This window comes from Myiozetetes cayanensis, unplaced genomic scaffold (genome assembly GCF_022539395.1).
Source record: "Myiozetetes cayanensis isolate MyiCay16 unplaced genomic scaffold, myiCay2020 scf22, whole genome shotgun sequence".
Taxonomy (NCBI): Eukaryota; Metazoa; Chordata; class Aves; order Passeriformes; family Tyrannidae; genus Myiozetetes; species Myiozetetes cayanensis.
The window spans coordinates 8,047,788-8,070,644 of NW_026087434.1; the positions used below are offsets into that span (position 1 = coordinate 8,047,788).

The 22,857-nt window shown below is 51.6% G+C and overlaps 1 protein-coding gene across 3 annotated transcripts in view; it reads right to left on the reverse strand.

The window, feature by feature from the left end:
- Positions 1-22,857, reverse strand: part of SEPTIN9 (septin 9) — a 134,297-nt gene that overhangs the window by 66,498 nt on the left and 44,942 nt on the right. The window contains exon 1 of one of the 3 annotated variants that reach the window (XM_050319167.1): positions 3,886-4,050. The exons of the other annotated variants lie outside the window; for them this stretch is intronic. Within the exon in view, the coding sequence (XP_050175124.1) occupies positions 3,886-3,940 (55 nt within the window). The 5' untranslated portion in view covers positions 3,941-4,050. Of the gene's footprint in view, positions 1-3,885; positions 4,051-22,857 lie in introns of those variants that run through there. 3 annotated transcript variants of the gene reach the window in all.

The following is a 22,857-nucleotide window of genomic DNA, read 5'->3' on the forward strand; positions in this document are numbered from 1 at the left end:
ATCACCCACATAACACTGTGACCGTCCCTCTGGCACGTTCCTGCTAATATTAGCAGCAGGGCTGAGTCCCAGTATCCGCAGCACGCGGCAGCAGCTGCTCCCCACGGCAGCAGGCACGCGGGGTGCACCGCAGCCACGTGTCCCGCAGACATCCCGGGCATTTGCTCAAGGAAATTTTAAGGATGAGCCCATGAGTTTCATGCATGTAGAAAAGCCTATTTATAACACAGCCCCCATCGCACGACCTGGGTGATGGTTTTCTGACGACCCTTAGAACCGGGACATAACTTAGCATGGGTTTGTACCTCATGAGACCAAGTCTGTTGCTGAAATACTAAAAATACCCTGCATTAGGTGGTGAAAGAGGTACGTGCCTGTAGGGAAAGTGTGCAATAGTAGGGAAGAATAAATAAATAAAACAGCCAGAGAAGCCTTCCCATCAGCAGTGCCATGTCCTGGCAGGGCTGGAGGCTCCCTGCCCTCAGTGCCCAGCTCCACAGCACTGCCCACCAGCCAGCACAAATTCCATGGGAAGATCAGGGACTAAGGACCATCAACAAATGCTGTCCCATGGTTTCTGCCAGAGCAAAGCTGACAGCCTATTTCCCCACCAGGATCTAGCTCCAGACACCACAGTGAACCCCTGGGCACCCTCCTGCCTCTCCACACACTTACTCAGCACTTCCACCACGCACAGCTTACACCCACTAGGACAGTCTGTGTTTCAACATTGCGAGGAAATGAATCTGGTGTTGACTGACAGTGCTGGCAAAGGCAAGGAGTGCTCAGCATCGCTGCTGCCAAATCACCACCAGCAACTGCCAGCAAAAGCACACCTCAGTTATCCCTGGGACTCTGCTCAGCAGCAGCCACATCCCACTGGGATGAGGGGCTAGAGCAGATCTCTTCTGTCTTAGTACCAGACACTACATACTGAGCACACAGTGCTTTACACCTTCAGCAGGAAGACAAGTACCACACAGTGGAATTATCTCTGGGCATTCTCACAACCAACCAAAGCTCCAGCTAAAGGAACAGGAACATCCACCCCCTCTGCAGACACCGACACTCCCATATCACCCAACCTGAACTGTGTGAGCGTGGTTTGGGGTGCACACAATGTTAACACATTGCATAAGCATCCCACCACCTGGGCTGATTTACCACTGCAGTTTCCCTTCCCTGCAGCTCAGGAGTCCATGCCTGAGTCCCCAGGGAGCTGAGGGATCTGCCCTCTGAGGCAGAGGTGAGCTTGGGAAGCACTGCTGCAACCACGGATGAACCAGCCACGCTTCTGAAAATCTGCCAAAATCTATAAACCCAGGGGCAGAACTATTATGCTCTCTAAATCCTGGCAAACCACAGACCTAATGATGCTCTCCCCCATTAGAGACAAGGAAGTTCTTGTCAGTCAAATAAGCGGGATTAGGATCATAGAATGGTTTAGGTTGGAAGGAACTTTACAAATCATCTATTTCCAACCTCCCTGCCATGGGCAGGGACAGCTTTCCCTAGACAAGGTTGCTTACAGCCTCATCCAGTCTGGCCTTGAACATTCCAGGGATGGGACATCCACACTTTCTCTGGGCAGAAGTCTCTGGACTTTTCTAGTGCCCTCCCACAGGACCTCCTGGTCAGTGCAAGGTGGGCACATGCACTGCTGCCTGGATGCAGCCACCCCCATCACATCCTCGGGCTCAAGAGGAAGAACACACTCTGCTGTGCTGCCTTTTCTTCTCACACGTTGCTTTGATTTGGAAACTAAACTGGAAATGAGTACCTCATACTGCTTCCCTCTCCCGAGGGGCCCTCACATCTCCTCGGGCTCACAGAGCCTGGCAGCTCCACAGCCGAGGCTGCAACTGCCTGTCTGCCACAATACAGCAGGGACAAGAAACCTACGGGCACAATGCCAGGGGGGGATGCTGTGAGGAAAACAGGCAGGGATGCTACAAGGAAAACAGGCAGGAACAGCCAGGATGAGTGGAGAGGGCGGGCAGAGTGTGACCAGCAAGAACAAAGAAGGTTCTGGGTGATCTGGTGTTTCTGCTCCGTGGTATTTTTGGCTGATCTTTCCTGCTTGGCAAGGGGCTGCCCGGGGTTGAGATACCCACCCAGCAAACAAGGACACTGCATCTCCTGCCCTACGGGCTACAGATTAATTGTCTTGTTCTTGGGAAGCTGCAGCGCAACCCAGAGAGCTAATTAAATTGTGAAACAGTAGCCCGGATCCCTGCTCAAGGGCAAGGCCAGACCTTTTGGCTGCAGATGCACAGAGATTTCCCCGGCCTTTGCCTCTGCACAGGCAGGAACGATAAAGTGCTCCATGGACTGCAAAAAACCGGCACTGCGGAGCGGCTCGGTGCCACCGAGGAGCACACACGGACCCCGCACAAGCAGCCCGGGGCCCGCAGCACAAGCCTTTATCATACCCAAGTAGGGAATTACTCATTCTTCAGAGATTTAAATGCAACTGGGGCGGGCGCGAGGAAAGCTGTAATTACATCAGCGCTCGGAGCCCTGCGGTGGGGAAGCTCACGCGTCCCCCCAAGGACAGTTACAAAGGCGCCCTTGAACCCCAAGTGCCAAACAGATGGTGTATTCGGGCCGATCTTTGTGTCCCAACACTTGTTAGTCCCATTCTTCCGAAGGGACGTGACTTCCCTCACCCTCCTGCTATGCCCTCCACTCCCAACTTCAGCTGGAGAAAGCCCGGGGGCTGGGAATAGAGGACAGGAACGTGTCTAAACCCTACGACGAGGACTGCAGAGACCCCAGCTTTGCCACCCGTTTCCTGCCTGACCTGGAAGAGGAACCCTTGTGCTCTCTCAGCTTCCTCAGCTACCCAGCAGGAAAAACACCACGGCGCTCCTTCCCGAAGGAAAGGCTGGATTCTGCAGGAGGCGGTGAAGGCGGCTCAGCCTATAGCCGTGCACGCGCAGCCCCTGGATAAGCTTTCACCGCGGCCCCCAGATCTCCGCTATTTCTTGAGGGCTTTTTTTTTTTTTTTTTTTTCCTTCTAGAAACCGCTGCACAAAGCTCAGCTTGGGTCGCTGCCAAGTGCGAGTGAACAGGGACGGAGCTGCTCTTCCAAAACTCTGCTCGGGAAGATGAGCTCCCCCGAGCCGATCTCTCAACGCCTGCCACAGACACAACCCCCCCAGCCCTCTTCTGCCTGTCTCTGACTCCCAGACCCATCTGGCAGCAGCAGGCTTCCCACTAGGTTTTTTTTCTTTTGCCTGAAAAAGCCAGAATAGCAGGCAAGAGGCACAGACCCGGGGAGAAGCCATCCCACCAAGGGGATCCTCCATCAGAGAACAAGGCAACGCTTCGGGCGACTGGAGCTCCGCCACGGGACAACTGCAGAGCTCTCTAGGGCTGGCAGCTCCCGCTATGGGGATATGTAAAACTTCGGATGGTTACCCACATCCCAGCTACTCCAGGGCTATGTTTGTATCCCAAAGCTGGGAGTCGACAGAAGGGCCAGTGCCTGGGTTTTTTCAGGCTTCCAGTCTTTTCAGACTTTCAGTCTCGTTAGGCGGGTGTTTGCAGCTGAAAAGACTGCACAGATCAACTCGGGAAAGGCAGGAATGGAAAAAACATCCCGTAAGCCCCTGCCTTGGCAGATACCACCGGGCGCAGCCGCTCCGGACAAAAGGCACCGACGGTCCCAGGGATGACGCCCCCACTCCTTCCAGCCCTCCCCACCCGCTGGGTGACACCGGGGACCGCCGGGGTGTCAGCGGAGGGGGGAGAGGCAGCAGCCGTGCCCCGGGGTAGCCGAGCCGAGCTCACCCCGCTCCGCCGCCGCGGCAGCTCCTCCCGGTTTAGCCCCAAAAGCAGCTTCCCGCGGCGCCGGGGCTCACCATCCCTGGGGCCACCCACCTTCGAAGTCGGAGATGATGCCCTCCAGGTGGGCGCTGACGGCCGGGTCGGTCATGGCGGGGCGCGGGGCGCTGCCCCCCGGCTCGGCGGGTGCGCAGCAGCCGCCGCCGCCTGCGGCCCGAGCGAATGGCGGAGGGCGAGCGGCTGCGGCCGCCCCCCGCCCCGCCGGGCAGCGAGCCATGCCCCCGGCCCGGCCCAGCCCAGCCCGGCCCGGCACGGCCCCTCGCCGCGCACTGGCTGCTCCCCACGCCCGTCACGCCGCCCGCCCCTCCGCGGCCCGGCGGGCGGGACCCCCGCACCGCCCCGCACCTCCGCGATGTGCCGGGGGGTGGAAGGGGCACCCCACGCGGGAACCGGGCACCGCCCGCCCGCGGGCGAACAGCACCGCGCGGGGTCGAGCGCGTCCCGCATGCACCCTCCCCGGCCCGGGAGCGGCGCGGCAGAGAGGATGGGCTGAACGCCCGAACCCCGCGCCCGCCGCACCCCTCCGTGCCCCCTCCCGCCTGGTAAGGGGTAACATCTTGGGATAACAACGCAGCGCTGCCCCATGAAGCGGGTGGAACCAGCCCAGACGGGTGGGTCAAATCCCCGCTGCTCTCCAGCACTGATAACCCTTTTGCTCCTCGCTTTGCCCTTCTTTGGAAAGGGGCAACTCGGCCACCTCCCGTTTTATAATTTCTCAAAATCAAACCAGCACTAGGACCAGTTGCGCTAATCCATCACTGCCAAATCCAAGCAGCCAGCTCTGAAAAACCATCACTGTAGCAGCAGGAGGGGCTGCGAAACTTGTCCCGAAGCTGAGTGCCTCTGGGCATGACTACAGTGAGCCCAGCACTGAGTTCCCAATGCTGCCGCAGCTCCCTCCCCTCCATCCAGAGCCAGCGAGGCAAAGCCCCAGCTCTAGGCATTGACACCAATCCCTTCCGTGGTACTGCTGCCTCCTCCCCACCTCTCACACTCAGAGTATCTCCTGCCTCGCTATCTGATGTTTCTCCCTTCCCGTGTTGATTCAGATCCTGTCCTCTTGACCCTCTTTTATCCTCCCCACCCTGTGTTTTAATAGCATCATTTTAAAGTGATGATATCCACTGAAATGTGTTCGGGCACATCAACAGGAAAAGAAAAAACGGGCTGGGCTTTTAGTCCACTTTGGGTGAACCATAAAGAAAAATCATGCAAAACAGTTGCACTTTTACCATCTGTCACTGCAGGCAGTACGTGCTTCATCACTGATGTCACACTTTAAATTTCACATTGTCAAAGTCTACAAACACCACAGACTCCCCAAGAGCATACACGAACCAGAAAATGAAACCAACAGTACCAATTTCCCAGACTCAATAAGCTCCAGGTTTTCCACACAGTTAATAGCTTGAGATTATAATCCAAGGAAAGGCATTACTTGAAAACATGAGAACTGCTTAAACAGCCTGGAGAATGCACCTTTAAAACAGAGGTGTGATATTTCAAGGTAGATGCAGTGGTTTTCCTCCCCTTTGACAGATAGCAGCACTCAGCTCTTTCATTTCTTGCCCTCCTGGTGATGTCAGAAACCCAGTAGTGCAGGGAGGAAAAGGCTGTGCATCTCTGTGGAGGAAAACAGGGCTGAATGTGGACCTGTGGCTCCCGTGGCACTGAGTTCAGCTCCTGGATGCTGGGTCCCTGCTGTCCCCACCACTGGGAGCAGTGGCAGCTGCCGCATCACACAGGATGAACCCGCAGCGCTGGCATTGATTTTTGAAAGAAAGTGTCGTTATTTATCCCTTTGCAAGTGCTCATATGCAGGTCACATCCGCAAGCCATTTCTAACAGGTAAAAATGTAACTGTCAATAATTAACTTTGTTACTGAGTGAGGGGAAAAAAAGCCACTTTGTTAACAACTACGGATGACGCCCTTACTGGCAGAGCAGAATGCAGAGTAGCCTTTGTAAAGGCTATTAAGCATCATAACTCCCCTGTACACCCTCATCACAAGCCTGTAGAATAGGTTTAAAGTGGGGAAAAAATGAACTAAGCAAGAGAAACTAGAAATCATTACTGTAAAAAGATTTTTAAAAAGCAATAGGGTCATTCTGAGGCAGGACCAAGCACATTTTTTGATGTTTGGAGTCTTGCAAATCCCGTAAGGTTCAGTATCAGACCCACTATTTGGAGTTTGGTGGCCCCCTCTTAACTAGGTCACACAGGAACTGGTGTGACAGTGTGATGGGGGCTCTGCTTTTGAGGTCAGCTGGAGGCAGGAAGAAGAAATAAACCACTAGAGAAAAACCCCATTTGCTGGATGGATTGTGAGTAGTGAGTGTCACGATGACGTCTGCCGGTCTCGTGGAGCCGGTGAAGGAGCTCAAAGCACTTCAGCAGAAGAGTTGGAGGCAGTTTAGTTTAGTCTCAGTTCCCTGGGTCACTCTGTGTTTCCTAAGCAAAGATGATGTTAGCATCCTGGATCTAATAAAAGTTTAGCAAATCAACGGGCCTCGAAGAGAGCCCCGAGAAGTGTGAAATAAAATATCCGGACTATAAGTAGGAGTCCCTTTTCATTAAAACCAGCTGGTTAATATTGCACCCATGTGCACCTAAGGCACTGAGAGGGGGAGAGAAAAATGGAAAATTACAGCAACTAAAGAATAACAAGAATATCCAGAGCTCTAGTAGTAAGTATTTAAAGCAGGAAGGTGTGTAAACAGCTCACCCCACAGCACATAACCCAAGTGCCTGCTGGTAGAGGAGGAGCCAGCTTTCCTCCAGGGAGATAAGCCCATCCTTCTCTCTCTCTTGGAGACTTGCTTGCCCTTTTATCTGATTTAGCCATGTCAGAGGCATGGCTTTACAAGACCAAAACAAATCATCCACTTGTCCAATCTGTGCATAACCAAACACCATTTCATCTGGTTTTCTACCTGCATATTCAACCCCAAAGATTATGTTTAGCTAAATGCTTCTTCTAGAAAGACAGGCAAGCTGAGCACCCATCCCAGAGGGATCTGCCTCCTCCCCTGGAATTTGTTTTTGGGGTTCCCCATCAGCATAGCACAAGCGTGTGTCGTATTCATCCAAATGTGGTTTCAGCACAGCCCCTGCTTTACCCTTTTCTGGTAGATCAAGGAGAGTAAGGACCCTGAGCCTTCTCCTGGTGAAAGATCTCCCACACTGATCACATCACCTACACTCCCTTTGATAAAGTAATCAGGTTCTGCTCCTTCTGTCCTTGTGTCAAGTATTTCCTTCAGTCATTTACCTGGCTTTCCTGCTCCTTTCTCCCAGCGTTTCACAAGTGTTTGTCATTGGACTTTAACTTTTATCTTAAAAGGGAAGGAACTCACTTCTTAGAAGAGAGAAGATCACATCTCTTCTGTCACTTGCTGCTCTCCTTGCTCACACAACAGATGGTCTCACTCACTGGTTTTGTTGTATCAGAGGCCTCACCTCAAGCTCCTGGTTGGATGAGACCTTTGGGATATCCCATCCAGCAACTACTGTCCAAGATAAAATCCCTGTTCTGCAAACCCCTGGCTGGAGGAGGGTTTTAGATCAATGACTTTCCTCGCTGTTTTACATTACAATGGAAATATTTCTTGTTTCCTTTCTACCACAGGCCATCCAGAGCACCGACAGCTCAGCCCTTTCTTCACCATCACTCTGCTCTCTAGATGAGCAACAAACTTCCTGCAAAGCTGTTTCATTGGCCTGGAAGGGATTTCCTGCCCTGAAAAGGCAGTGTGTAAAATCTGCTGATCACTCAGTTATAGACACCAAGCTAAAATTAGATTGGTGCCATGATACTGGCAGATACAAGAAACCTTGACCCTTGTCCTGTGGGTACTGTATTACCCCTGGGCTCTCCTGCCCTCCAGGCAGTGAGGTGCCTCAAAGGCTTCCCCAGATCCCAACAGACCACAGGGTAGAGCAGACCTAGAAAATCACTTCAAGGAGAAAATCCTAAGAGAGAAAAAAACCCCAAAGAAACAGCAGGTATCGGTGTTAGAAGATCTCTTATCAAGACAGGCTAAGGCAGAAAAGGGACTTTCCTATCCAAACACTTTAAACAGCACTGTACATTTTCCTTGCAGGCTGCTAAGAATGCAGTTTTTCAGGCAGATTTTTCTTCCTCCCACCAGTCTAAGTTTTTCTGAACTCTGGTAGCTCTTATCGGTCTCACAATCTGCTGCAGTCAAGAGCATCAGGCTGGGTTAGAACAGGGGCCTGAGTCATTGTGGCTACCTGAGCCTTAAACTATTTCCTACACAAAAACAGGTAATTCACTCACTGGATCTTCCCCTTCCTCCACCTATTTTAATTAGAAAACAAAACTCTTAATTGACTCTGGCCTCTTCTATAAAACGCTTTGAGACTCACTGACCAAAACTACTACGTAGGAGCAGCTAAATATTATAATTAACCACTTGATGTTTCTATTGAGAATCCAAATATCTTTTGGATCTTGCTGCTGATCACAGATGAAACATCCTTCCCAGCCTTTACGGGAAGGTTCACTGAGTGGGTGGAGGCACTTGAGACACCAACCCCAGCATCCCCACAGCATCACTGCCAGCTCAAGCACAGGGCAGCACTGACAGCACCAACAGAGTAACAGGTAGAAACAGACTCATAATAACCCAGACAAGGCAGATTTTGAAGCTGAAGGAATGGTGAGTCACAGCTCTTCTCCTTGATCCCCAAAAAAAACCCCAAAACAAGGCTGTTGCCATAACCTTCCCTTCCACTCCCCTGCCCCCTGCAGTTGCTGAGTTCCTGTGCTGCTTCTGCCCCAAACCCACTTCTGCTTCCAAACCCACCAGGAAGAGGTGCAGTCATCTCCACATCACAGCTGGGGAAACTGAGGCACGTTACAGGCCTTACTCAGAAACAGAGAGCTGGCAAGACCAGGGCTGGCTGAGGCAGGGAGCAGTGCTGAACCCAGCCCTCAGCTCCTTGGGAAGTGCTGGTGTTACCAGCTGGGGACAAGGGGACTCCGGAAGGAAAACCAGAGACACAATTCCCATCACCTCCACACGCAGTTTCGTGTGGATGACAGCATGAATCCAGCCCTGATTACACAGGAATTGTCATGAAGAAAGGATCTTTCCCAAGACTTCAGGCTCTTCCTGCTTCCAAAAGGGGTAGGAAATACAAGGAAGACGGATGCACTTCAGTGCTAGTCACACTTCCCTTCCCTTGCAAGTAAACTCAGATCATGGGAAAAGTTAAAATGGTTCAAAACACGTTTGCTGATTTGAGATTTCTGGATAGTTAACTGATTTTTTTTTGGTAAAGAAAACACAGACATATCTCATCCCTTAATGCCACAGAGCCACATCACCAACACAGAGCCAGCATTCTGTACATCAGGTAACTCTGAAGACTGGATAACAGAAAAAGGATGAAATCTGGAAGAATGATGGAAGGTCAGTACCTAAAGGGCTTTGCTCACGAAAAGAGCATCAGCACAAAGGACCTTGCTGCACCAATGGGTCCCAGCACAACCATGAGCCACCAACACCACACAGCCAAAGCAAGTGCGGTCCTGGAATGTATTAAATGAGACACTTTCAGCAGCAAAGCAGAAATCACTAGTGCTCCATCTTGAGTCATCCTGGCTGCCCAGCATCAGTCACACGCCAAGTGAAGGTGGAGAGAGGATGGGGCTGCCAGAAGCATCACCCACAGATGTGCCACAGGGGAGAGCTGCTGCAGGCAAAGATCACTGTTGCCAAGGGAACAAAACAAAACAAAAACACCCAATCCCAACCCAAACATGGGCATGGTATAAACAGATCAATAAGAGAGGAAATGAGAAGAAGATTTTACCAGCTACTGATAGGAGACATAAAGGGACTGCTGTGAAATCAAGGGTGCAAAAAAGCCAAACAGGTTTCTATTTCTAAGAAATTAAATATGAACGGGGAAGAAGATGGTCCCTGAGCCTACAGCTTCTCAGATATTCAGTGCACAAACAGGGGACACAGCAAACTTGGTGTTCTGCAACAACCTTGAAGCTGAAATGCCCCACTGGAGCTCAGTGAGTGGAGAAACAACTACAGACACTGTGTTCCTGCAATCCCTTCTCCCCACCTCCAGCAGGGAAGGCTTAACTTCATCTCTGGCTTAACTCCATGAAATCAGCGTGCAGAGTAGGTACTGGCTTGTTCTTGAACAGGACAAGGGGATGCATCACACGTCATTACACTGAGCAAGGCATGGGGAGAACCAACACCCATCCTCTCACCCTGCTAACCTGAAAACAGAGCTCAGTCTGTCCTGCACCCCATGTCTGCTGATCCTCGATGAGCAACAGCACCTCCACTGCCTGCCTGGGCCTCCAGTGAGGTCAGTTTGGGTACACAGGTGCTCAAGTGGGATGGAAACCACGCCCCTGGTCCCACTGCTTGCCAGCAGGAAGGATGCTGTAGGTCAGCACTCACCCTGCTGGGCTCCAGGAGCACATGGCTGGGCTGGGGGGCACAGCTCTGCCCCCCACCAACACCCTCATGTGCACTCCAAGCCTCGTCAAGTCCAAGGAGCAATTAAGCTGTTTACCTGGTGATCTGTAAGCACGGGATGAGCTCACTGTGCCCCCAGCAATCCCATGCCAGGGCTGGAGCCCAGCTTGAAGCATTTCACACAGTGATTTTGGCTATTGTGCGTGCTGAGAAACCTGGAAAGGGAAATGCTGTCCTGAGCCTGGGCCAGGAGCATTGTCCCAGCCACCCTGGTGCTCCCAGGAGGGCTGTGGGGTCTCCAGCACGCTGGTGGAGCAGGCTGGCAGCCCACGTGCCTGGGAAGGGAAAAGGGAAGGGAAGGGAAGCACAACTCCCTGGTGTTGATTAAACAGCAGGGGACACTTGCAGGGGAAGGAAATGGAAAGAGGATCAGGAACTGCATCTGCCTGAACCTCAGGCAGTTAAAACAAACCCAGTCTCAAGCCCTCGGTCTTCTCATTTAGTTTTAGGTCAGACTTTCCTAAGAACCTGGGAGGTGCAGTACAGAATCCAAGCAGAAAAACGACTTAATTACTTTAATTATTTAAAAAATTAATTATTAACTACCGCATTTTAATATTAAAGGCCAAACAGGCACGAAACTCAGCATCACATGACAGCACAGATGTTTTAATAGAAACAAGAGGCTTCAGAAACCTTGCTCATCTTCTGATGAGTTTAACACACACAGGGCCCAGCACGTTTCCATTGGAAAACCTTCCCGTGTGGCTGAGGGTGCATCTGACTCCAGGAAGAACCACAGTGGCTGGGCCTTAACTCAGGGAACAGATTCTCCCCATTTTCACTGCTTGCACAATTATGGTAGTTGCAGGGGTGGAAAGAGAAGGAGAGGGTCAGTCAGAACACTGGACCCCCTTGGAAAGAGACCATTTCCAGCACTGTAAACTTCCCAGCAGTCTCTAATTAGGGAGAATTTGCAGGAATAAATAAACTGGCAGTGCTACAGGCATGCACTCCACTTCCAGATGTGTGTGTCTCATTTTCACATGGTGTCCGAGGCAGGGCTGGAAACTCCATCCCCGCACAGCCAGGGCAGGAGGCAGGCACAGCTCAGGTTCCCCACCCCAAACCCACCCCTTCAGCAGCCCCACGGGCACAAATCCCATGCCATCCTGCCTCCCCCCACACATTCCAGCTGCCCTGGGCACTGTCCTTCACCCTCCCGGTGCTCTCCATCCCTCTCCCATCAAACGGGGCCACCCAACCCCCACAGGACCGTCCCGTCCCGGCTGCAGAGCAGGGTGTGAGCTGGGAAATGGGGCTGTTACAGCCCCTGCCTCTGCTGCTCTCTCAGCTGCCTGCTCACGACCTTTTCAACCCAAAACTTTCCAGTCATAAATATACCAGCTTATGGCAGGAAACTTGCTTTTCTTATGCTTCTCCCTCCTTCTCAGAGAGCCATTTCCAGCAGCTCGCGCTCCCTGCACCAGCCCCTGGTTTTTTCTCCCTGCTCCTCCGAGATATTTCAGGCATGCGTTAAAATCTTCTGCAGCACAAAGACCCTAAAACTCCCTGTAAAGGCTCAGGAAGCACCAGGAGCTGCAGGTCAGGCCTCAGGAGCAGCTGTACCTCCTGATTTCCCTGCTTACATCAAAGATTTTATTACTATTATTATTATTTCTTCTTTTTGACATGAACCAGTTTGATAAGAACAATTCCCAGATGGAGCTGCAGCCCCACACCCACTCGGTTTCCTCTGGGCAGCATGGACACAGTGTGGGAGCTCACTGCACGGTGGGAGGAGGACACAAGGGCAGGAGGAAAGGAAGGAGAGGAAGAATGAACAAAATTTTCCTTTCCTTTTAAAGGCTTTGGCAGATGCCAGTGAAAGGAGCAGCTGAGGTGGGGCAATCAGCATCCACACAGCACCAAGCACCACCGGCAGCTTCCCTTTGCTCCAGCTCCACCACACAGGGATGGGAAGGATGCACAAGTGGACAAACATCACTGCCAAGGTCCATGGGCCATGTGCTCCCACCTCCACGCAGATAGGGATTTGGAGTCACCCTGCAGTGAGTGGTGTGGCATGGGGAACCATGCCCTCAGCTCTGGCACCAACACTGCCTGGGAGAGCTCAGCAGGTCTAACACAGGCAAGATTGGTGTTTTAAACTGCTGGGCTCAGGGAGTGCAAATGGGAAAGAGATGGGCCAGCCTGGACCCACAGGGGGACCAGCTGCCTTCAGCAAGGGCAAAGTCTGCCTTGGCTCTTACACCTCATTAAACTGTCCACTTGAAAAGTCTACTACAACCCTGTCAGGCTCACAGCAGAGACACATCCAAGGTAACCCCCTCTGACCAGATCCCAGTATAATCCAGCAGACTCCAGGGACCGAGTGAGCTGAGCTGGGCACCACTAAAGCAACAGCTCCAAACTGTGGATTCAGCAGACCTACCCCAATTACAGGAGGCAGCCTGGGAGATCAGACTCCAGCTGCCTTTCCTGCTGGAAAAGCAGGGCAAAGGGATGATGGTAAAGTCCCCTCTAACCAGCTTTCTGACCAGTACCACCCTCTGCTCCCCAGTCCATCTCTTACATATCCAGCCCTGACAACACAGAGTCAGCGTTTTCTGCAGATGCAGAAGTTGCACAGCTGATTTGAAAATCTGCAGTAAAAAAAAAAAAAAAATCCTGATTCAACATTTTTAGGGGAATTTCCCTCAGCTTCCTCTCCCTTTCCTGTGTTCAGCCACTGCTGCCTGTCCCAGCTCCTGCCCATGCACTGCCGTGCCTGTTGGCTCCCAGCCACAGGGCATTTGTTCCTGCTGAGATTAAATCAATCCTGCAGGAGAGACCTGACACAGCCACCACCACTCCTGGGCTCAACTCTGTCTGCTAGAAGAGACTGTTGACACCAAGCATCATCATCCCAAGCAGGACAAATCCAAACTTGGGTTTCCCCCCTCCACACCTGCCCCAGTGCAGCTTTCCAAGAGCCATCCCTTGGCACAGGTCACAGCCGGCACACGCGGCTGGGTGAGGCTGGGGATTTCAGCCTCCAGAAACAAAGGAGGATTGGAAAGAAAAAAAGAAAAAAAAGTCAGCTGGGAGATGTGCTGCAAGCAGGCCAAAAGCAGGGCCCATTCAGCGTTTCCCTAAATGGGAAAGAGGCTCGTGAGCACACTGGGGGCAGAGCACCAGCCACGGAGAGAGACGGCACCAAGCCAGGGGAGAGAGGGGGAGATTTCTAGCAAACACTATACAAGGGGGAAGAAATTCCCCACTGGCAATTCCCCAACAAATGGGGCAGCAAAACCCTGGGGACAGGTTGAGTTTGGGGATCTCAGAGTAGGGCAAAACTCGGAGGCACTTGGGCAGTGCCTGCACTGCCACCAGCCATGGGGCACAGCCCTTCCTGGGGAAGTTGTACAGAGCATTTTGCTGCAGGGTATTGGGCAATTAGCTCTGACACTCATGTTTCTAGATGAGGACAGCAGAGTTCAAACGTCCTGAAGGAGCAGAGCTGGCCCTGCTCCCTTGCAGTGACAGCCAGGGCTGGGCTATCTCTGCCCGCACACAGCCCATCCTGTTTGTACCCATAACACCTGTAGCCAAGCCCAGCAAGGGAAGGGGAACAGAGCAAATTCCCATTTCCAAGGAGATGGGGTCACTGCCATTACATCAAGCTACATGGAGATCATATGGTGCTCATCTGCCATCTCTGGACTGGAGGCACCATTTACCACCCCATCATCCACACTGCTCTCCGGTGAGCTCAGCCTCACTGAGCTGACTTTTGTTAATACTTCATCTTTCCAAGTCTAGAATAACCACATCAGGACAGGGAGTATTGGACTAGATGTTCCACCAGCAGAATTAAACAGTCCCTGTTTACGAGAAGTTAAAATAAGGTAGGAACTAAATCCGAAATGTTTTTCCTTATAAAGGAACGACAGGAGGAAAGCGCTGAGTGCATTAAGCATCAGCCTTTCTCGTTCAGCAGGGACTGGCAGTGTCTATAAGCTCAAGGGATGTTGTTATTCCCACACAAGTAAGCACAGATAGACCAACACAGCCATGTTTACCTTAACACAAAGGAACAAGCTACCACACCTGAGCTCTGTCCCTACACACCTCCCTTCTCCCCACACCTCCAGAAAACAAACAAACAAACAAAAAAACAAACCAAACACAAAAACAAACAAACAAAACAAAAAAAACAAACACAAAAAAACCTAAGGCACAGAACCCCCAGTGTGGTTGGTTTATCAACCAGACAACATTCCTGAGAGTCAAATAAAACTGCCCTGCTGCCTCAATCCAGTGCTGGGGTCCCTGGGGAGCACTATCCTGCAAAAACCTGTGCCTTGATGTATCAGCAAGACCCTCCTGACAAGAAGGCCTTTAATCACTCAGCAGACACATGTTGTTGCCACCAGCTCCAGCCGTAGGTCTGCACATCCCTACCAGGGGCATCTCATCTGCAGCTCCGCTCCACTACTGTAGGTGGTTTCCAAACAAACCTTCTCCACAGCGCTTGCTTGTAACTTGGGAGAGCATTTCCTGCCAGCTGGAGGCTGGACAGCAATTCCTACACTGCAGAGAAATGCTAACAGCCCAGAGAAGCTCCAGTTGCCTGCTCAGAGCCAGAGATGGTGACCTGACCCAGAAGCAGGGCTGGGCTGTCCCCGTTGTCACCATCCCCTGCACAGCCCAGGCGCTCACTGAGCTCTGCAAGCACAATGCTCTCGTGCAGCTCTGGTGAGCCAGGCATGGTGGAAGCAGCTAGAGGCCAATTTGCACATAAACAGCCAATTCGTTGCAGAAAGAGATGCCCACTTGGTCGCTTGCCAGTCTGTAGACAGATTTAAGACATGCGGGAATTGAATCTCCGGTCCAGATATCGCTGTGGCCAAACAGGCCACCTCCTCTACTGGCCTCTGGGAGAGCCTCTGGCAGCACAATAAAAGGAGTATTTAGCAAAGCTACAGACTCACTTGAAAAACCTTGAGCACGATGAGCCATTTTGCAGCCAAGCTTCATCTAAACACATTGATAATGCTGTTAGCATCGGGCCAGGGATGAACAGGGCTGCACAGCAACAGCAGGCCCCTCTGTCTGCCTCAAGAAAGCCCCTTTCTTGCAACCCACGTGTTTAATCCATGATCTGTGTCTGCTGCCAGCCGCAGTCATACCAAAACCCGCTCACCTCATCTATCTTCTACGTATCCACGGGTTTAGGTGAGACAGGAGCACAGGCACAAAGGCAAGGCTCACTCGCAAACTCCCCTCTGTTCTGTGCTGTCCTGCTCTTCAGCCAAACCTCCTTCCCATCTTCATCAAACACCTCCATCAGTGTTCCATACAGAGATGGAGGCCAGTGCTGTGGAGCAGCCACAGCACCCTCATGTCAGAGGTACCTACAACCTTCCATGTCCACACCTTTGGTAAGGTCCATCTGAAACCAACTTTTGGACAAGCAGACCCATTTCTTCACGCTGTCATGGAGTCACTGAATGGTTTAGGTGGGAAGGGACCTTTAAAGCCATCTAGTCCAACACTCTGCATCAAGCAGGGACATCTTCAACTAGGTAATGCTGCTCTGAGACCTGTCCAACCTATCCAAGGTACATGTCTGTGTCCTGCTGCCTCTCAGGGCACAGAGGCTGGTGGACAAACTAGCACCAAAAATCAACGCCACTAATTGCTCAAAGGGACCCTCTTGCCTCACGTCCCCTCTGCACCTCTCAGAGAGGGGCTGTGCCAGCACTGTGAACAGGAAACATCCTCACCAACCACACCAAGCTGCTCGTTAGCTGAGATGTGAACACACCAGCAAAGGGATCAGAGCCTCCTCAGTCTGCTGAGGACAGCATTAGGTTTGGGACACTTGGATTCACCTTCAGTCATGTTGGTGCAGTCCCAGAACAAAGCCTGGGTGCTCATCCCTAACGGATCTGCCTTGATTTGGCTGTCACTCTGATTTGCTCGCTCAGCAGCTTTGCTGAGCGCTCGAGGGAACTCAGGTTTGTGCAGCTCCTGGTCCCTGGGCTCAGCCAAGCGTGCAGTGACTGCAGTCAGGGACTGACACGAAACACTCGCCCTGGCAGAGGAGGAGACAATGTCAGCAGAAGTCAAACTCCTGTAAATGCGCTTCTGAAGACACTTCACTGAGTTTAAAGTGAAGTTCAACCCTTCCTCCTCAGCTACTGCCGCCACCTCACATCACTCAGACCTGCTGAGCAGCCACAACCTGCCATAGATTTCCATGGTCATTCCTGTGTAGTCATAAACATTTTATTAAAACTATGGAGCAAGCACTCCACAGCATAATGAATATTCATGCTGCCTTCCACAGTGAACTGGAATCCCAGCACAGCACAAGCTCTGCAAAGTCTTCTCTACCCGCCTGAAAGGCACAAAAGTGTGGGAGTTGAACAAGGATCAGTATTATCCACTAAACCACAGGATGAGCTTTGCAGGAACTGGCAGGCTGGATTGATTCCAGTTGCTAAAGAAGGCAAACAGTGCAGCCCAGCTCTCACACGCCAGATGTGTGGAGCATCTATAGATTTGAGAATATGAAGACACCCCATCCCCATCCCGAGGACCAGGTGGTCTCCCTCACACAGCCCCAGCAATGCCTGTTCCTCAGAGGCAGAGTGGCACTTTCAAACAATTCTTTATTTTCTTGAATTAGGCATTAAAAAAAGCATTTTGCAGACAGTGCATTCCTTTTACATCTTGCAGGGTTCTGGCTGATAGAGAGAAGAGCTGGAAGAACTCAAGGAAGGCTGACAAAGGAATAAAACAGAATAAATCCCTCATCTCAGAAGAAAACAGGCACAGCCTCTGAGAAAGGAATAAAGTAAAATAAACCCCTCATAAGGAATCAGCCACAGCCTCTACACACCACGGAACAGCCAGGGGCTTGCTTGGGAAGGTTTAACTGGAGTTTACATTAAGCAGCAGAAGGATGGCTAGTGGGGATGAAATAGGCATAATCCAGGGAGAAACCAATCCAGACACAGTTCTACAGCCCCACACTGTCTGGGGCTTCCAGAGAAGGTTCCCATCCCAAAGACAAGGATCTCTTTGCATCTCATTACCACTCCTGATCTTTTACATGAAGATAACTCTGTTTTTCAACCATATCCAAGGACAGACTGCACATCTGTATCTTTCTGCTATCACAAGGGCTTCCCCAGCCCATACCAGTCACACAAGAATGAATTTCCACCCTCAGCAATTAGACCTGATCAGCATCTACAGGATGTACTTGATCTCTGTTTCCCTTCAGTGCTTCTCCTGAGGGAGCTGTACAGCTCTCCTGGAGCGGCATTGGAAGATCCCACAGGAACAACCACATCATCACCCAACAAGCTATCCAGAACTCAGATATGAGGAGAACAAAATCTCCCAGCCTGGCTGTGAAAGGGCTCCACTATGTGTTAGCTGTGCTTTTGCTTCCTTTCCCTCTGACCTTCACACCCAGAGCTGGGAGCTCCTCAAGCCAAGCCCACTGACAGTGAGCACTGTCCCAGCTTGAGAGCCAAGAAAAGCCCCTGTGGATTAGAGCCTGTTGTTCCATGTGTTGTCAAAAGAGCACAAGGCATCAGAAATCACTTGAAGGGCCAGGGACTGTCATGTATGATCCAGATTTATTGCTACTCTCCTTCCCCAGGGCCCCTGGAAATCTTAAAGTGCCCTGGCTTCAGGGCAAGCCCGTGAACTGCAACTCCTCAAAGCCCACGTCCTGCTGCTCTCCACTTTCCCGCTCCACCCAGCCCCAGAAAGCTCCCAGAGGTGTGGCATCCTCCTTTGCCTGCCAGTACGGAGATAAACCTCAACTCCTACGCCTTCCTAGGGAGAAAAACCTGATTGTGGTGCAGGGGGAGTGCAGGTCCAGTTCCTGCAGCATCCTGAACGGATGGAGAGTCACATCTGCAAGAGGGGACTAGGAAGGCTTAAGGAGGTGACAGACTCAGGTGGAGCCACACAAGCAAGTCCAAACTCCTGAGGACGACCTTCCCTGTGCAGGTACCCCAGCCCTGCTGGCCTGAGCCTCTTGCTGTGTCTGAGTCAGTTCCCAACAACTTCTTCAGCAGCAGCAGTGGGCGTTGGGCTGACCCAAAGCCACATCACACACCCCACAGCCAGATCCCCACGGCCTTGCTCTGCCCGAGGTGGCTCCCATCCCCTCCCGATGTCACAGAGCTGCTGAAGCTTCTGGGGCAGCTCTGCCTCTTGCAAGGGACTGTCAGCAATTTGCAGATTGCATGTCCTGGCCTCATCTATAAAGGAAGGATGTTTATATAACCCGAGGAAAACGCCAAGCGCAGCAGGATTGCCAGGGAATACACTTTCAGCTGCGGGAGCTGGTGGAGCCCCGACAGCCCGTGTCAGTCGAGAATCTGCCTTTAACTCTTAATACCAAAAGGGCAACTTCCTATTTAATGGAAAATAATGAAGTCTCTGCAAAATAAGGTGTTCCTGTTCACAACAGATACAGCTGATGAGCACTGTATTAAATCCAAGTGGCCACTTCCAGCGCTTCCTGAGAGTCCAGTTCCCCACAGAGCAAATTCTGCATCTCTGCTGGAAAACACCAGGTTTGTTGGTTGCTGTTTTGTTTTGAAAAACAGTTTCTTTTCCAAGTCAGGAAAAGGACTGAAAACCAGCCTGGCTTTGTTGTCCATGCAATACTGAGGAGAGGGCTATGTAGGGAATATTTTTGATGGGTTATTTGGATGATGGATCTGACATATCTGTGTTTAAAAAAAATTACATCTCATTTGTAAGCACCAGTCTGCCTTGGAAAGCAGCTCCTGACCATAATTCACTTTTCTAACAAGAAAAAAACTTAAAGCATCCTAAAGGCAATGAAGAGCAAGTCAGGGACCTGGAAGCCAAGATCTAAAGGAACTGGAGGGAAACATGTGACAGTTACTTGGAGCTGAGGACCTCAGCCAGGCAGAGGTGGGAACAGCAGAGGTACGTGGGTTTTGGATTGACATGATGCCTCCACACGTCGTGCATCATCTTAGCCATCCTCACACATATTACCACACTGCACACATCCCCAGACACTGCTGACCTACACACTTTAATGCAGTTCCTTTTTAATGTTTAAGTAGAGAAGGAAGCACGAGAGGCAGTTCAATTAACTCAAACAGCTTCTCCCAGATGGCCAGAGGCAATTAGGGAACAGTCCTGCTTCTGCCAGTCCTTCACAGCTGCACGAGACTCTGCATCAGCTCCTAAAGGGATGCAGGGGTCGTTGGAGCTGGGGGAAGGAGCAACCCGAATTGCAACCCAAAACACAACATGAACTTCTGCTAAAGTTCAGGCAACCTCTGCCCCCTCAAGCTAGCCTTGGGTTTGCACTGGATTTTAAGCCACAAGCAGTGAAATTGGACAGGAAAAGCTTACACTTCGGATGCACTGGTATGTCATCAGCTAGAACTTTTTTTTTTTTTTTTTCATGGGAAAATCTGCCAGCAGAATGTCCTGAGCACAACCAAGGTGCCTTTGAACAGTTCATCCGACACAGAACCGGATTTCCAATGATTTATGTTGTGCAGCACTCGCTGCTGCTGGGGCAGTACAGGGGGCTCCCACCAGACACAGGGCACTGACAGCCACCAAAACAACCTTCAGCCTTGAGCAAGAGGGAGTTTTTCAAAGGAAAAGGAGCACATTGCTCAGGTTTGATGGATACTTAAGGCTGTAGGATGAACCGTTTCAAATGCAGAAAAATGGGTGCCACAGTATCAGTCTGTTGTTTGGATTCACAGCGCTCTGTGAGTAACAAGCAGCAAAATAAACCTCCTCTTGCCCTCCCAGAATCACAGAATGGTTTGGGTTGGAAAAAATCATCTTGTCCCCACCCCCCTGCCATAGCCAGGGACACCTTCCACAAGACCAGGCTGCTCAGATCTCCATCCAACCCGGCCTTGAACGCTGCCAGGGATGGGGCATGCACTGAGTATGGTAAATGAGCAAATCTTGGGCAAATAGGCAAGTCTGAGCTTTCCCAGAGATGCAGCAGGGCCCAGGTCTCTGCTGGTCTGCAACAGGAAACAGCACAGGCAGTGAGAGGAGGGGGAGGAAGGTGTGGAGCCCAGAAAGGGAGAGCTCAGGCTGAGTCCCCCCGCTGCTGTTCAAAGCCCTCCTGATTCCCCTCCTCCTGCCTCTCTGTTTTTTTTTTTCTCCAAAACACTCCACCTTTTCCTCTCACAGGTCTCCAGCACTGCCATCATCCCTGCAGCTGCTTCACAGCCCTTCAGCTCCTACGACCAAACCACCTCCACATCATCCACTGTCACACATCCCCCTCCTCCACCCCTCGGTCCCCCGTGCCACTGGCTGTCACCTTCTTGCCTCTGTACAGGGAAAGATGAAGTTTCCTCTCCAGCTGCAGACAAAGGGCTGTTCTCTGAGTAGCCTCGAGATGGTAAGGGAGCTGTGGAGCTGTGACAGAGGCGAGTAGAGGGCACCAAAGGTGGTCTTACCCAATTTGGGGAACAACTATGAAAAAAGACCAGTTTTAGCACCCCAGCTGCTGTACAGCCAAGACCAATGGAGCAGGCATTAAAACCACACACCTCTGCCAGTTCTCAGGGCTTCACATGAGATTCAGCAACACCCCCCATGTTCTCACAGCACAACCAGCAAGAAGCCTGAGCATAGGGCCCAGTACCACTGGTCTGCTGGAACAAACTGATGAGCAAAGGAGAGAGAACCCCGAAGCACAACCTTCAATTTAACAGACCACGCCAGTGGGTGTCCCCAGGGGTGAAGAGGTACAAGAACAGGAACAGCCTTTCTGGATAAAAACACTGCCTGTAGCATTCAGCTCTTGCTGCAGAGGGGAGTGGGGAGGGAAGGGTTTCCTGGTCCGTGGCCAATACTGCTGTTTATGGAGGATATGCCTTCCCCAGGGTGTGTTTCAATGGAGAGCACGACACATACAATTTCATAGTTCACTTTCTCTCTCCACCCACCGGGAACTTCATATTTTCTGGAAAAAAAACCCACCCCAAAGCAACCAACCACTCACCAGCCACAGCTGCTTCCAACAGGGCTCCCTTCCCTGGGGAGCAGTTGTCAATACAGATGTCAACCAGGGCTTTTTAGGCAGCTAAAATCAGGTCTGATCCACTTGAATGGAGAAAAAAAAATGCAAGAGAGGGAAGAAAACTTGAAATATTTTAGGTGCTGAAGTCCATCTCTTCATGGTCCAACAGCTCATCTGCTCTCAAGGTCACCTGCCTTGCCTCCATCTTGACAAATCTGTGAACACTTACTGAAACTTGAGCCCTCCTGGTGAGCGTTTCTGGAGTGGCAGCTCCAGCCTTGTCACTCCACAGAGCCAAGAGAAGCCACAGGGAGAAGGAAAACAATTAAGCAAAACTGCTTCAGGTTTGGGAAGGGGAATCTGGGGGGCAATCTGGGGGAAACAGTAGGTCCATACCAGAAGATTGTCATCTCCAGGGGGAGAGAGGGCAAAGTTTAAAGGTTTCAGTAGAAGACAGCAGGGAAGGATGAACAGGTTTATGTGCCCTTCCACTGCCTCAGTGAACAGAGGAGAGTCAGATGGTTTTGGCTGATAAGTGGGTAGAGAAGAGACACATCAGCTGGTGTTCAGAGGTGTTCCAGTTGTGAACACGGCACTGGCAGCACCAGCACCCCCCTGGAGGAAGTCATGCCTGCACTTGCAATGACTGAGGCATGGACACTGCCACCTGAGAAAAATTCCCATGTTCTGCTCTCTGGCCCACGCTCCCCAGCAGAGACAGATCCAGTAAGAATGATTTGTGTCTCCAGCATGATGTCCAGCTGCATCCCATCCCCACATCTCAGATTAGCACCAGCCGCTGCCTCCACCCCTCGGGGAGCCTCATCCCAGCCCTGCGTGGGGGCGCCGGCACCTCAAAGGGTCAAATTCCCAGCTTTATCATGACAAATCCCTCACAGCTGTCCAGCGGCGGATCCCGAAGTGCCAGTGAAAAGCGGAAAGCATCTACCTCATTTTCCATATAGGAAGTGAGAGCACACGTGTTAAATGATTTACGCAAGGGTACAGAGCGATTTAGTGGAAGAGCAGGAAAAGGCCTCCGACAGCTCCGCTTTTAACTGCCACGAGATACTCCCTCCTGCTGCAGCTTAAATCCTGACTCACTAGTAAATAAAAGCTGTGCCAAAGAACAGATCAGCTTAGGAGAGGGGAACCCTGACGCTTTTAGGAGTGGGGCACCTTGATGTTTTTAGCAACAACAGTGAGAAATACCCATCTATTTTACTGAATAAAATCCCTCCACATAAGCACATAAATCAGAATTTACTCTCGCCGGCTGTAAGCCTCAGCAGTCATTTGTTTTTTACAGCCAGACGCAGCCTTTCAGAGGTGAAATTCAAGCGGGTCGCTGGCGGGTGCAGGGAGATCCCGGGGCAGAGGATGAGCGATGCGGATGCGGGCAGGGGATGCACACAGGGGGAGGCCGAAAGGAGGCTGGGGCAGGGGGTTCGGGG